Source organism: Hyalella azteca, unplaced genomic scaffold (genome assembly GCF_000764305.2).
Source record: "Hyalella azteca isolate HAZT.00-mixed unplaced genomic scaffold, Hazt_2.0.2 contig5706, whole genome shotgun sequence".
Lineage (NCBI taxonomy): Eukaryota > Metazoa > Arthropoda > Malacostraca > Amphipoda > Hyalellidae > Hyalella > Hyalella azteca.
The window spans coordinates 699,092-712,870 of NW_025935888.1; the positions used below are offsets into that span (position 1 = coordinate 699,092).

The window sequence follows — 13,779 nt, forward strand, 5'->3', positions numbered from 1 at the left end:
CTTCCTCCGAGTATGTGATTGCTGCAACATCTTTGATATTATACATCCATAGCTCTTTTGCTTCTTGTTGTTATGCTTTACTTAAAACACTTTATACTTTTTTAAAACACTTTTACTTTATTTCGTTTTTATTTTACATATTAATTCTATTTATTTATTCTATATTGACAGAGCTGGGCAGCACTATTTTGAAATGTAGCGGCCACTACCGCTACATGCTCTAAATGTAGCAGGCAATCCCTAAATTACTAAATGTTGTTCATTATCAGTTATAGAATGGTTGCCTCAAGTTAATCACTAAATTTAGGCATGATGGATTGTAACCTGCTTTGCATCATAGTCACATTATGTGCAGTCTCTTTCATTTGTAATTTTTACATCTTTCAGCTGTCTGAGGACCTTATGCGCCATTGCCCTTCCTGTGCTCCCTACTCCATATCACTAGTTACCAAACACTAAGTTACAATAGTCCCAAAGCACTATAAGCAATATCGTCTCAATACATTTCTTGGCATGTCAGTTGTATTTTAAAATCCCCTAATAAAACACAACTCTTTTGGCAACTCTTTACTTACACCATTATTAGACTAATTCAGCTTCAGTTAAGTGGGTTACAAGTTAATCTTCCCGCGGTTGACACGGGAACAACTCTGCTTGAGACCAGATATTGTGTCATTTCATTCTCATAATTTTTATAAATGGTTTCAAGTTCAGAATTGCGCATTTGAAGACTGCATTTGATAGGAAACAATCTATACTGATGCCTGGTAAAATAATCACGGCATGTTTAAGATGGAAGGCATATAAAAATACTTAACAGAAGGGAGGGCAGAAATTATTGCACACAAAGTATTAGCAAGAACCAACAACCTGAGGATATTTTGGTTAAAAATTAGCAGTAGTTTTACTGTAGCACAGGTATTGTTTTTCCCAATAAATCCAGCAGCATAGCTGGATGTATGGTAACCAAAACAAACTACCAATATGCCCCCCTTTTGGACATACACAAAAATGTCCTTTGAACAGCCTCTTGGAACAGAACCTGTTCATAAGTATGAACGCATTCAAGAACAGACTAGATAATGCTATGGAAAAATATATGTTCAGATTTGAAATGCCTAGCACCTTATCAAACTCAGTGGAAGTCTAGTAGCTACTTCAAACTATCGTCAGTCATGAAAAAATCCAGTCAAATGACACGATTTTAGATCTTCTGTGAACAAGGCACAAAAAGGAAAAGAATCGGCAACAGGCCACATCAGGCCTACACTGCAGCGCCGAGATCACTATGTTACGTTATGTTGTAACCTGGGAACTCCCTGTAATAGGGCAACAAGGATGACTTCTAGTATAATGCAGCATGCCATTTTTTGCTCTTACATTAATTTCAATGAGAAATATTTCCATATATAAAGATTTCCTCATGCCAACCCATTCAAAGAAAAAATCCAGTTTGTATGTATGGCACCTGTACTTTTCAACTCTAGATCCACAATGTAAAATATGGCCTTTTAGTTCAAGGTATCAAGCTCTATTAAATCTCTTCATCAAGCTACTTGCTCTCAAATAGATGTCTATCACTGATCAAACTATTTATTTATCAATCAATACCACTGTCACCACATGGAGTTGTTGATTGATCAATCATCACAGCTGTCATTGTGTCAAATTGATTAATTGACAACATCACCACATAGATCCATCAATCAACACCACCATCACTGTGTGTATTGGTCTATCAGCACTGCCATCACAACATGTACCGGATCAATCAATCAGCACTGCCGTCACAATGTGTACCAATCAATCAACACCGCAGTGAGCAGTCACTGTGGTGTGTGGCAATGGATCAACATCCCCATCACTTTGTGGATCAATTGAAGCAGTCACCACGTGCTTCTCCCACCTTTTTTAATTGCTTGTATGTGTCACAGCAATTATAATGCACACAAGTCCTTGCCAATCATTTTTATCTACCATTTCTGTCTTTTGAAAAGTACAATTGGCAACCACCATCTGCCTTGATTGTACTTCAGCATCTTTGGCACAGTGAATTCAATGTCCCTGACACACAGGAGTTAGACAAAATAAGAGAAATGCCTGACATTTTGATATCATAATTTCTGAACATGTTAAAACAATGAAAATGTAATATATTTTTATGTTTTAGTGTTTATTGCAGCTGCTTAATTGACATTTTATTCTTGCACAAATGATTTTAATACATTTCTGTGTCTATAACCTAACATAACTTATAAATGGCAAACCTCTCTGACTTTCAAAGAGGCCAAATTGTTGGTGCCCATATAACAGGTGCTAGTGTGACAGAAACTTTCCAAATGCTTGATATTTCCAGAGGTACTGTCTTGAAAATAATGACTTCTTTTGAAAGAGAAGGAAAATTGTAATCAGGAAAGCACAGGTCTGGCCAAAAGTCAAAGTTGTCTGAGAAAGACCATTGCTACTACCTAAATATAATTGTGAGAGACAATAGAAAGACCACGGCTGTTAAAATTGCTACAGACCTCAATAAGCACCTACAGAATCCAGTTTCCCTAAAAACTGTCTGCCAAGGGCTGCACAGATCTGGATTTCATGGAAGAGGTGTAATTAGAAAACATCTGGTTTCAAATAATTAGAACATCATTAGAACACTAATGATGTTGAGTATCTCATATGGACACCAATCATCCAGACCAGAATAATATTAAGCATTTATATATATATATATATATATAGTCAGATGGGGTAAGACAGGCCCAAAATCACTAACAGGCATGTAGCATCTATACCACGGTCCACAAATAACTAAGAAATCCTAAACTTATCATAAGGTGTGGTTATGCAATGGGCTTCAAAGCTACAACTCAGACTTTTTGCATACAACACAGTTTTCTGTACAGATTAAAAAAAAGTGAGCTGGTCCCAACTTACCCCCATTGGGGTAAGATGGGATCAGGCTGGGGTAAGAAAGGACCAACAGGTAATTCTTATGTTACAAGGTTTTTAGTAAAAATATAAATCTGATATTCAATATTATCCATCTAGAAACACATTATTTGATTAAACAACCACTTGTTACTGTTTTGTGTTGCAGGAAGTCAACTCTAATATCAGTCACATTGGAGTTTTTGCCACAAGAAAACTTTGTTAGCATAGAAATAGTAGGTTGGCTTTGATTCATTGTAGAGCACTGCCAAATGCTACATGTACCATATATTCCATTAGTGTCATTGTCTGAAAATTCATCAAATTGGTAATAAAACCAATAGATAATAACTTAAAAGTCAGACGTCATGCGTTTTCTTGCTAACTGCATTTGTAGTGCACTTCTTCAAACATAGCCCATGCCCTCTCACAAAATTGCGATAATTATTTTTTATGTTTCACACAATGATTTTTCCCCTAACCACTCTTGCACATTGTTCTGCAGCTCACTAATGGGAAGAGACATCCTTATTTTCTTCATCCCCATGATGCAATTGACAATAGTATGCTAAATTTATCTAGTTAAAAAAGCTAACAAGTTAGAATGGTTATTTTAAGCAAAAGATGGAAATTTTGACCAAAATATTCCATGTATACTTATGCACAATAATATATTCATTTAAAGGCTATTTTTGATAAACTATAGGGTAAATGAGGACCATTTGTTTGTGGCAATTGTGGGGTAAGACAGGACCATTTGTGGGGTAAGATAGGACCACTTGTGGGGTAAAACAGGATCATTTAGTGGTCCTGTGTTCCTGTCTTACTCCATATCCTGTCCTTTTTTACCCCATTTTAGAATAGTTGTCAGGCAGTGATGATAGCAGGTAGGAATGCCTAGTATGTCTCAAAAGTTGCTTGTTACTTGAGGTTACTTGCCTACATCCACAAACCTGGCCAAAAAATTTTTTGTATTCAGACACAGCTTATTTACCAAACAGGGTTAACTATTTTATGACCCTTCTTTACATAGGTTTTCTTTGAAAATTACCCAAAAATTAATTTTTTGCAGAAGAGGGTTGAAACAAACTCTGAAATGACAGGCAATGATTGCTCTAACATATTCTTTTGTCAAATTAAATTCAGTACAATTAGAATGCATGCAATGGGCCGGTCCTTTCTTACCCCATGAAGGCTGCGATCCTGTCTTACCCCATTTGACTATATGATAAATTTTGTCAAAAATTTAAAAGCAAACAAAATTCACCATTTACAAAGGAAAACATTTTGGAGAGCAATCAGCAAATGAGAAACAAACGAGAATGAAGCAAATATGGGCAAACAGACCTATCTACTTACAACTTTTAGGGTTATTATTATTAATATCATATTATTTTTATATTATTTTATTACTATGTTATTATATGGCAGTTGAACCCAAAAAATCATAGTTTAGACCTGGATTGGAACTTTCTTACTTATTTCAGAAATCTTGCAGCTGCAATGTGATAATTTTAGAATACATTTAGAACCTTGCAACCTGACTGCATACTTTTACCAATAATATAGGAGGTAATTCATCCCATACCCAGGATGGTGCCGTTTTCCGCGGATTAATCCGGTATAAACGAGGCTCCAAGCCCTTCTACTGGCGTACAACGCGGCATACAGAGCTAAAATAATGTTATTGGCGCACACGCCCGGCGTACGTCCGCATCTGGCTTGTCTCGACGTACGTCTGCATTTGGGTGATCTGGCTTGTCCCGACATACTGTACGTCTGCATCTGGCTTGTCTTGGCGTACGTCCGCATCTGGGTGATCTGGCTTGTCCCGACGTATGTCCTCATCTGGTTTTTAGCATTTTAGTGCATACTAATACGTTTTAAGTCGATTTAGGGCCTTCTAATGCGATCTAGTGCCTTCTAATGCAATCTAGTGCATTCTATTACAATCTAGTGCGTTCTATTATGATCTAGTGCCTTCTAATGCGATCTAGTGCCTTCTAATGCGATCTAGTGCGTTCTATTACGATCTAGTGCATCCTATTACAAACTTTATTATATTATTAACAACATGGCACATTATAACATTATATTATTAACAACATGGCACATTATAACAACATAACACATCATAACATAGCACAGTATAACAACATAACATAACACATCATAACATAGCACAGTATAACAACATAACACATAATGTAGCACAGTATAACAACATAACACATCATAACATAGCACAGTACAACAACATAACACATAATGTAGCACAGTATAACAACATAACACATCATAACATAGCACAGTACAACAACATAGCACAGTATAACAACATAACATAAGTTATTCCTAGGCTCCAGGATTGGAATTTTCCTACTTGTTTCTCAATTCTTGTTGCTCCAGCCCAGCGTGACAAATCTTTAATACATTTGGAATTTTGCGGCCTGATTGTGCAATTTGTTAACAATTAGATAGAAGGTAATTCATCTGGCGGAAATCTTGCTGTTCCGGAAATGGCGGGAAAGCTCTAGTCATTGCCCTAAAGGTAGATGTTTTCCTTGCTTGGTAACATAACAGAAATTACACTGAAATTACAGAATAAAACTGTACAAAAGATTTCGGTGTAATGTTGTCAACCTCAGCCTGTTACTAGTGTCAACATGTTAGTTGTTACCAGTGGTGGTCAGTAGCATGCTGCATGTAGCGGCTACTACATTTTCAGTAGCGGTAGCAGCTCTACATTTAAGCAATTGTAGCAATAGCAGTAGCACCCACTACATTTAGAGCATGTAGCGGTAGCAGTAGCGGCCGCTACATTTCAAAGTAGCGCTACCCAGCTCTGGCAACTGAACATGTGATAATGCAGTCTGACCGCTCTGATGCAACTGCAACTATGTGATCTTCAAGGAAACATTTTGGGTTGACTTTTTGTTATTATGTTCCGTAAAATGGGGGTAACTTACGCCACTTTTTTTTATAAATGATGCCATTTTTTTACTAGCTAAATTAAACTTGAATTGAAACATGCAAAATACAGGTCTATACACTAGCTTCACTCACCATAAATTGCTGGCTCCTGCCTCTCATAGTCTTTATGTAATTTCAAAAAAAGTGATGGTCTTTGTTACCCCAGCTCTTGGGATAACTTAGACCGGGTGGTAAAATCAATTATATTTTTTGGTAAAATAACTCCAAATAACTCCAGGTTTTGGTGCATTGTAGTAGAACTCTTCTAGTTACATATGCAAATGACTAACTTGAGGAAAGTGTCATAGTTTGCGAATGGGAGGCACCGCCCCATAATAAGGGAAATGTGACTACCTAATGGCAGCCCTCATGGAGTAATATTGACTGGCTTGGAAATTAAGTTAAAATTACCATATATAAGACTCTGTAGAGTCTGAAACATTAAGAAAAACCATAAATAGGCTGTCAAACATAAAATATGTTATATATGGTAATTTTATGTTAACTTCCAAGCCGGTATATGTTACCCCGTCAGGGCTGACATTAGGTGGTCTAAGTTACCCCATTTGGGAGTGGCGCCCCCCATTTGCAAACTATGACACTTTCCTAAAATTTGTCATTTGCATATGTAACTAGAAGAGTTCTACTACAATGCATCAAAACCTGGAGTTATTTAACCAAAAAATAAAAAAATTGGAGGGGGTAGGTACTCTGACAGGCTTTAAATAATAGCTTTTTTTCATCACATTTTTAATTTTTTAACCTATTAGATATGCAAACTTTTCAAATCTTTCTATTGTGTTATGTAGCCTCAGTATTAGGCCTTTAATGCCCATTGACAAAATTTTTCTATGTCAAATAGTTTTTGAGTTGTGGGGGTTTTTGTTAAAAAAATGAAAAGTGGTCTAAGTTACCCCGCCGGTCTAAGTTACCCCATTTTACGGTTCTGCGGGTGGGAGCATTGAAAAACTGCGGATTATGAAAGTTGAAAATTTTATGAAATGATATGTTTGGGAAGCTACTGCAATTTTTCAATCAAACAAAAATACTTGATATTAAGAGCCGCAAAATTTCATACCTACTGAAATTAAATGATATTAGAGCTGCAATATTTCAGAAAAAAGTAGGACTTGTCCAGCCCTGCACTCAACAGTAAGTTAACACAAAATTTACCACCTCTCTACCAGCCCTAGATTTAAATTTTTCTATTTATGAATGAAATCTTCTAGTTCCTATGTGACAAATTTTCAATAAATGTGGTAGGCTCAATTAGGAAAGAGAAATTTGTTTTAGGGCCATTGAGGAAAATTAGGCAGAAGCCAACTGTTAATGGTACAGAAACACCTGATAACCTATGCTTGCAGTCAATTTTACCCAATTTTATAGCCATTGCCTAATTTATTTTATAGAAAATTAGAAAAATTGAACATTTTTGCCTGTAATTTTGGAAATTGCTCAAAAAAGCTTTCAACTTTGATTTTGTAGATTTTACCAATGTACTAGATTCTTTTTTAGGCTCAGTTTAAAAATTAATATGCAAAAATTTGCAGTTTTCTTCAGTTTTTGCTAATGAAATTAGTTGAAAGGGCATAGCACAGGAGCATAGTTTGGTGGAGCATAGTTTGGTGGAGCATAGTTTTGAATATTCTAATATTACTCATGATGTTATAATAATGAATTATGAACAAGATTATTTGCCATCATGAAATATAATAATTCAAGAGAAAACTCTAAGTACCATACAAAAATAAGCCACATCACTAGTCAAATGACCAAAAGTTTTTTGAGAAAGAAAAAGGAATTTCATAACTATATGAATTCCAAGTAAAAAAAGGCAATGTAAAAAATGCATGAATCAATTAGGATAAATTTAATAAATTTGTACAAATTATTCTACAAGGTGTAATGTGCTAGCTACATATAATAATACAATTTTTTTCTGCCACAAAACTATTTTTTCAAGCCAGTAACTACTTAGGTTATTTGATGCTACAAAGTTGAAATAGATTCTAATTTTCCAGGTACCTCATTGTTTGAAATGAGGCTTTTAAGATGTTGAACAGATGATGTTTTTGATTTTTACCTAGAGGCAAATAAGTTCTATTAATTTTTGTAACTTTTAGTAAGAAAAGTTGTAAATATTCATATAATTAATTTAATATTTAATGGACTCAAGTGAGTGTCATAACCGGCTTGATGTATCCAGCAAGTCATCTCAGTCCAGTAATGGCAGCAGTGCAGTTCCTAAAGTGGTCACAATTGAGTGGCACATGCTTGACAAGGAGAAATTCTTTCCGCTGTCATTAACTTCAAGTTTCTGCATCCGCAGTCTCCTTTACCCTCTCACTGTTGTCAAAACAAAAATACAGGTAAAAGGGTTTACTTACCTATCTCTTAAATATTCATTAATTCAAGCTACTAGTTTATTTCTGTTTTTTTATAAGTTATGCAAGTGTTTTTCCTGGTTCATAAAAATATGTACATATTTGTATATGCCAATACCATTCATTTTATGTTAAAGGAGCATTTTTATTTGTGCAGGTACAGCGACACAATAGTATCTACAAAGGGACCTTTGATGCACTATGGAAGATATCCATGACAGAAGGCATTCATGGCCTATACAAGGGCTTCTGGGTCAGCACCTTCCAGTTATTCTCTGGCCTTGCATACATAAGTAAACAAAATGCTCTCTCTTTTGTTTGTTCAGATTGTTGTTATTTATCATTGTTGGGCTTGTAATTAGCAGTCTGCAAACAAAATGTTTGTCCTTATTAAACAAGAATAAAAGATTTCAAAATGATTTATATTACGTGGTCACACATTTCATTTAATTTTCATGCAAGTGTGCTAGTCAATTGCAACCAAAAATAACATTAATTAGAATTAATGAATTGAATATTTATTTACAACCTTTAGATTTATTTAAACTCTACTTATCTCAATTTTAGTTCAATTTCTCATGAGAGAGGTTACTTATATGCTATTTAATTTTAAGCTTTCTTTTTGACCAATGCCTTCATTCAATTTTGTATACCTACTGGCTACTACTATGAATTTATAGTTTTTCCAGTTATTGACAAGTTCTTAACACCTTGGCACATTGCAGCAAGTTACGAGAGTGTGCGCGAGATGCTGCTGCGACAAGGTGTCACGGACAGCCGGCTGCGGGCGCTGTGTGGTGGGGCTGCTGCTTCGGTTGTTAGTCAGTCCATTATTGTCCCCTTCGATATTGTCTCCCAGCACATGATGGTCATTGGCCAGAAACATGGAAGATCAGTGCTGAACCCACTTAAAATTGAGTATCAGGTCTGATAACAATGATTTCATTAGTGGTAAATAAACTTCATTGATGCTAGTAAATTTTCACCAATTGCTATCCTAAAGTTTAAAATTGGCACTGAAACTGAAATTCTCAAAGACCTACTCACACGGTATTAATATATTATGGATGTAGACATTTTCTCTTTATTTATTGTACTCAAATTGAAAGTTGGGAATGCCTCCTTATCTAACATATTCCTGACAAACTGCATAAAAAATGCAGGTGCTAATAAGTTTTTGGGCCTAACTCTGAGTGTGTTGTACAGAGAGCCAATAGCCGTGAGCTGGCGACGAGGTTGATACGTGCCGTGTACACGCAGTCCGGCGTTCTGGGCTTCTATCGCGGCTATTTTGCATCTCTGCTTATTTACGTGCCTAACAGCGCCATGTGGTGGACCTTGTATCATACTTACCAAGGCAAATATGCTCAAAAATCATCTTCTTAAACTATTTTCCTCAACTAGATGCATAGGAAGTTTTGATGCATCAGAACCCACTTTCATCGAGTTCCACTTCAGCATTAGTTAATTATTGTCTAACATGGAAATTTTCGATTATCAGCTTTAAAAGTTAATTCAATGTAGTAGAAATACCAAATCAGTGTCCATGTGTAAATTTATGAAAATTTATAGTACTTGGTTGAAATACCGAATTTAGTCAGTGCAAAGTGTGATTTAATGACCCATTTATACTTGCAGGTGTCCTGCCCCAGCTATTGCCCACCGCCACTCCCGCCCTGGTGACCCAATGTCTCTCAGCCTCGCTGGGAGGCGCTACCACCGTCATCCTCACAAACCCTCTGGACCTCCTCAGGGCCAGACTACAGGTACCTAAGCTCATCTCTTCCAGTCTCGGCGTCAGAAAAATATAGTAATTTAGATTCCTTAAACAGTCATTTAAAACCAATATTAAAAAAAGAAATTGTATTGAACATTAAGTGCAAAAGCAGCCCATGTGTAAGCTAATTTAATATGAATGTAAGCAAGATTTTCGAATTCCTAATTCTAATATGTTGAAATAATGTTGGTTTTTGCCACAACACTCTTTGTTGTCAACAACAAAGTTCGCTTGCCTGGTTACAATCAACGCATATCCAATCTTTATAAATCTCATTGATGATTTTCCGTGTCTTCTCCTATTATTGTAATGGAAGTTTTAATGGTAAACTTGACGCTCACATCAAAACAACTTATTTTCAATTCTCAAGTCTGGCCCTTTAAATGATCTAAAGCTCCATGTTAAAGTCTAAAGCCGTGTTAAAGTCTAAATGTCTAAAGCTAGTGTTGACCTTGCCTCAGGTTCACGCATCAGACAACGTGACGCTGACGTCGACGCTACGGCACCTGTGGAAGGAGGAGCGCTGGCTCGTCTTCTCCAAAGGGCTGTCGGCGCGCGGCATCCAGAGCGTCGTGCACAGCTCCATCATCATCGCCGGCTACGAGACCGTCAAGCGCCTCTCAATACACGGCGACTACCAGCACCTCGTGCGCTGGTGACCACCGAGTAGCGCTCTTTCTGGGGAAACTCTGTTATTTTGATTACTGTGTATGTATATGTGATACCCTGGAGCCCGAATAATTTTTCGACTCGCATTTTCATTAAATGCTCTATTATTTTTATTAGTACTTTTATATTTTTCCTTGCTTGCCAAACATCATAATTTATAGCAAAGCTTTGCTGATCTTCATTCTTCCTTGCTGCTGTTACTAGTATATCTTATTGACAAGGTCTGATTATTGAGCATCTGTATGACAAATTCCAGCAGCACATGCGCCGCGCTTACCCTTCCCAAGCTTGGTACAAAGTTGCGGCTCTGTGCTAGAGATGCAACTTAGTTAAGGGGCTAAGGGCCCAAGGAAAATTAATATCTCTGTGTAATAATGTTTTTAGGTTTGTCGCATTTTATGTGCCACATTTCTTCAAGAAACCTCGATTTATTCCTTCATGGGGCATCATGAGTTATTTATATGCTGTATTTTCAGCATTGATTGGGTCAGTTAATCTTCTTGGGGGTTTTAATTTTTCGGTGGATTTTAATTAATGGGTGTCTGATTTCCTTTTGATTATTGTAGGTAAATGTACCTCCGAGGCTTTCTCATTAATACGCATTAACTCGTACATGAACAATAAAGGATTACTGGATAACGACCCCGTTTGAGAACTGATCCACTATTCGTAGCTTTGCAGGTGTAATTAGCTTGTATTTTAGCTGGTTATTTGATTCAATTTGTATATAGCGTTTCGAGATTTTTGAAAGGTTTATTTGAACGTTCAACTATTACTGAGAGTCTGCTGTAGAAATGTATAAACCATTGTTTCAAATTGAACCGCCGCAATAGTTTTTTGTACAGTCTTACTGTTGGAGCTAATTTACTGGGTTAAATTAAGTAAAGACCATATTTTTATTTTTTTCCCATTGACATCTTTGTTTTATGCGAATTTGTACTAGGTACTGTGCCCAATTTGTGATGTAATTGTGCATATTCAGTCGTACTTCTGTTGTAGGCATTTCCTCTGTATCAACAGAGGCTAAGTCTGTTCAGAAAATAGCGTTTTTCCAAGTATTTGCCAATTTTCAATGCGCCTGATACTCAGCAGTGTATAATTCCTGTTCTAATTAGTTGTTGTTATTGATTCGTTGTGTTGAACTTTTACAAGGATTTTTTATCGTTGCTCTGATCCTTAGTGCTTGATTCCGCTCTCAATTGCGAGTATTTCTACCCTTGAGAGCAGAATACCGCCATGATCTCGAGTGTATTTTCAGCAATTATTTCAATTAGGGAAGTCCAGAAAGCTTTCTTTAATACTCTGAATAATTTGATCGTCAATCTATAGAACTATATTCTTCTAACTTGAGTTTTTAGGATCGGAATTATCTGTTTATAATTTAAAAAGGGAGTTTTGAACGTGCGAATGAACGGGCATAAATAAAAAAAATTTTGTGCCTGCAGTTCATCCTCTTGTGTGCTTGTAGTCAATGCCGTCTCTTTTTCTCTCGTTATTTCTATAATTTTATTAGACCTCGATTCGCGTATACTTATAAGCATTATAACACCTCCTGAAGGTGGTGCTTGTAAAGTACGTATTCAATCGAATATTTCTCAGCAGTTATCAGGTTGACATCGACTCGGATTGATATTAATTTGAAATATGACATTTGACACCTGATAACTTGTTCTGTAACGCTGTTCAGCAGGTCCTGTAAACTAACGTTCATTGGCTGTAACGCCACCAAGCATTTAGTGACGTTAATTCAGAGCCTCTGATACCATAATTAAATTTGTTACAAATATGTACCCTCGTATCGTTTAATGGTATAATTGCGACGGTTCTTCAGCGTTGTGATCTCGCCATTACACTAAGGGTGTTTTTGTAGTGACGACACCATGAGTGTTGTAATCCCTTGCTCAGGGGCCGTACTATCAAAAAATTAGATGAGTACTCACTGCAGTGAGTGACAGAGAGCGCATTTTCTCGTCCATCCGTGACGTGAAGTCACGGACAGACGGACGGACATGACGAGCATAATAGCGCCTTTTTTCCATAAATGAGAAAATGCGCTTAAAAGGGTTACGAGTGCGTTACTCCGTCAGCCAATCACTGATGTCTTTTCAAGCTTAGCTTACTAACCACAAACGAGACATCGGCCGCACTGTGTACTTAAGCGACTTATCGTATAGGCTCAGGAGTGCAAGCTGTGTCTTCGTGAAAGTGATGTCATTGTTGAAGAATCAAAGTTCAGAAGATACTTGGATCCCAAAGATGCTGACAATCCTAGTCGGATTTCATGTGAATTCTTCTTATCGTCTGAACTAAACTAGTGTTTTTTTTATTGTTGAGTTAACCGTCACAAGGTCAGTGTTTCGGTAGACGGGTTGGTCACAAACATTCTGGTCTTCCTATGTCGAAAGCTCGTACTTATCATTGTTCTGTTTTGACTTCGTTCAATTTTTCTTGTTTTAAAATACAAAACCCAATGCCATAACTTATTGTCTTCTGTGTAATGTGTGATTCAATCATAGAGCTGCATTTTCCCTTTTTCTGTCAATTTTAAGTCACTTGATCGTAGTCACCTTCAATAGGACCAATGAGAATTTTATTTCTTGACTTGTTTTTTTTTTTCTGCAAAATCCTTCCTAGGAAGTTTAAACGTCTTGAATCCAATCGCCACTGTGGGATCTATCGCCAACACAAAACGTAACATAGACGAATATGTTCTAGTTAAAGGGCTTGCCTAAGCAAATAAATTTTATAAATCGGCGACGAAAAGTTTTTTTTTTGCGTGATGTTCTTATGCATTTGCTGAAACAATATTTAAACATTTTACTACAGGTGAAATCGGTATTTTAGACTAGGCTCAAGGAGATGCCCACGTTCTTTTTTAGCCAAGCTGCTTGAAGTTGATTGGCAGCTGTCATTGAACACTCAATAAGCGCCATGTTCCCGTGACAAATATCAAAGCGTGTTCGCAGTGTCGCTAATGAATAGCAGTTTAGTCTAAATTACAATTTACAAGATCGTTTAAAGCCGGCGAGTTCGGATTACTGCTAATAT

At 36.6% G+C, this 13,779-nt stretch overlaps 1 protein-coding gene across 1 annotated transcript; it reads left to right on the forward strand.

Annotated features, from left to right (window-relative positions):
- Positions 1 to 7,913: 7,913 nt before the first annotated feature.
- LOC108675459 (solute carrier family 25 member 44) lies at positions 7,914 to 12,686 on the forward strand. The gene is made up of 6 exons (XM_018163486.2): positions 7,914 to 8,270; positions 8,443 to 8,578; positions 9,011 to 9,210; positions 9,492 to 9,642; positions 9,924 to 10,051; positions 10,524 to 12,686. Exons 1-6 carry the CDS (start codon positions 8,067 to 8,069, stop codon positions 10,719 to 10,721), a joined length of 1,017 nt encoding a protein of 338 aa, XP_018018975.1. The 5' UTR covers positions 7,914 to 8,066; the 3' UTR covers positions 10,722 to 12,686.
- The last annotated feature ends 1,093 nt before the right edge of the window (positions 12,687 to 13,779 follow it).

What these genes read in the sequence shown, in the direction of transcription:
- LOC108675459 (XM_018163486.2), top strand. Translation starts at nt 8,067, where the DNA reads ATGGACTCAAGTGAGTGTCATAACCGGCTTGATGTATCCAGCAAGTCA. An exon ending in CACTTAAAATTGAGTATCAG is followed by an intron (nt 9,211 to 9,491) that starts GTCTGATAACAA and finishes TGTGTTGTACAG; the next exon opens with AGAGCCAATAGCCGTGAGCT. An exon ending in TCCTCAGGGCCAGACTACAG is followed by an intron (nt 10,052 to 10,523) that starts GTACCTAAGCTC and finishes ACCTTGCCTCAG; the next exon opens with GTTCACGCATCAGACAACGT.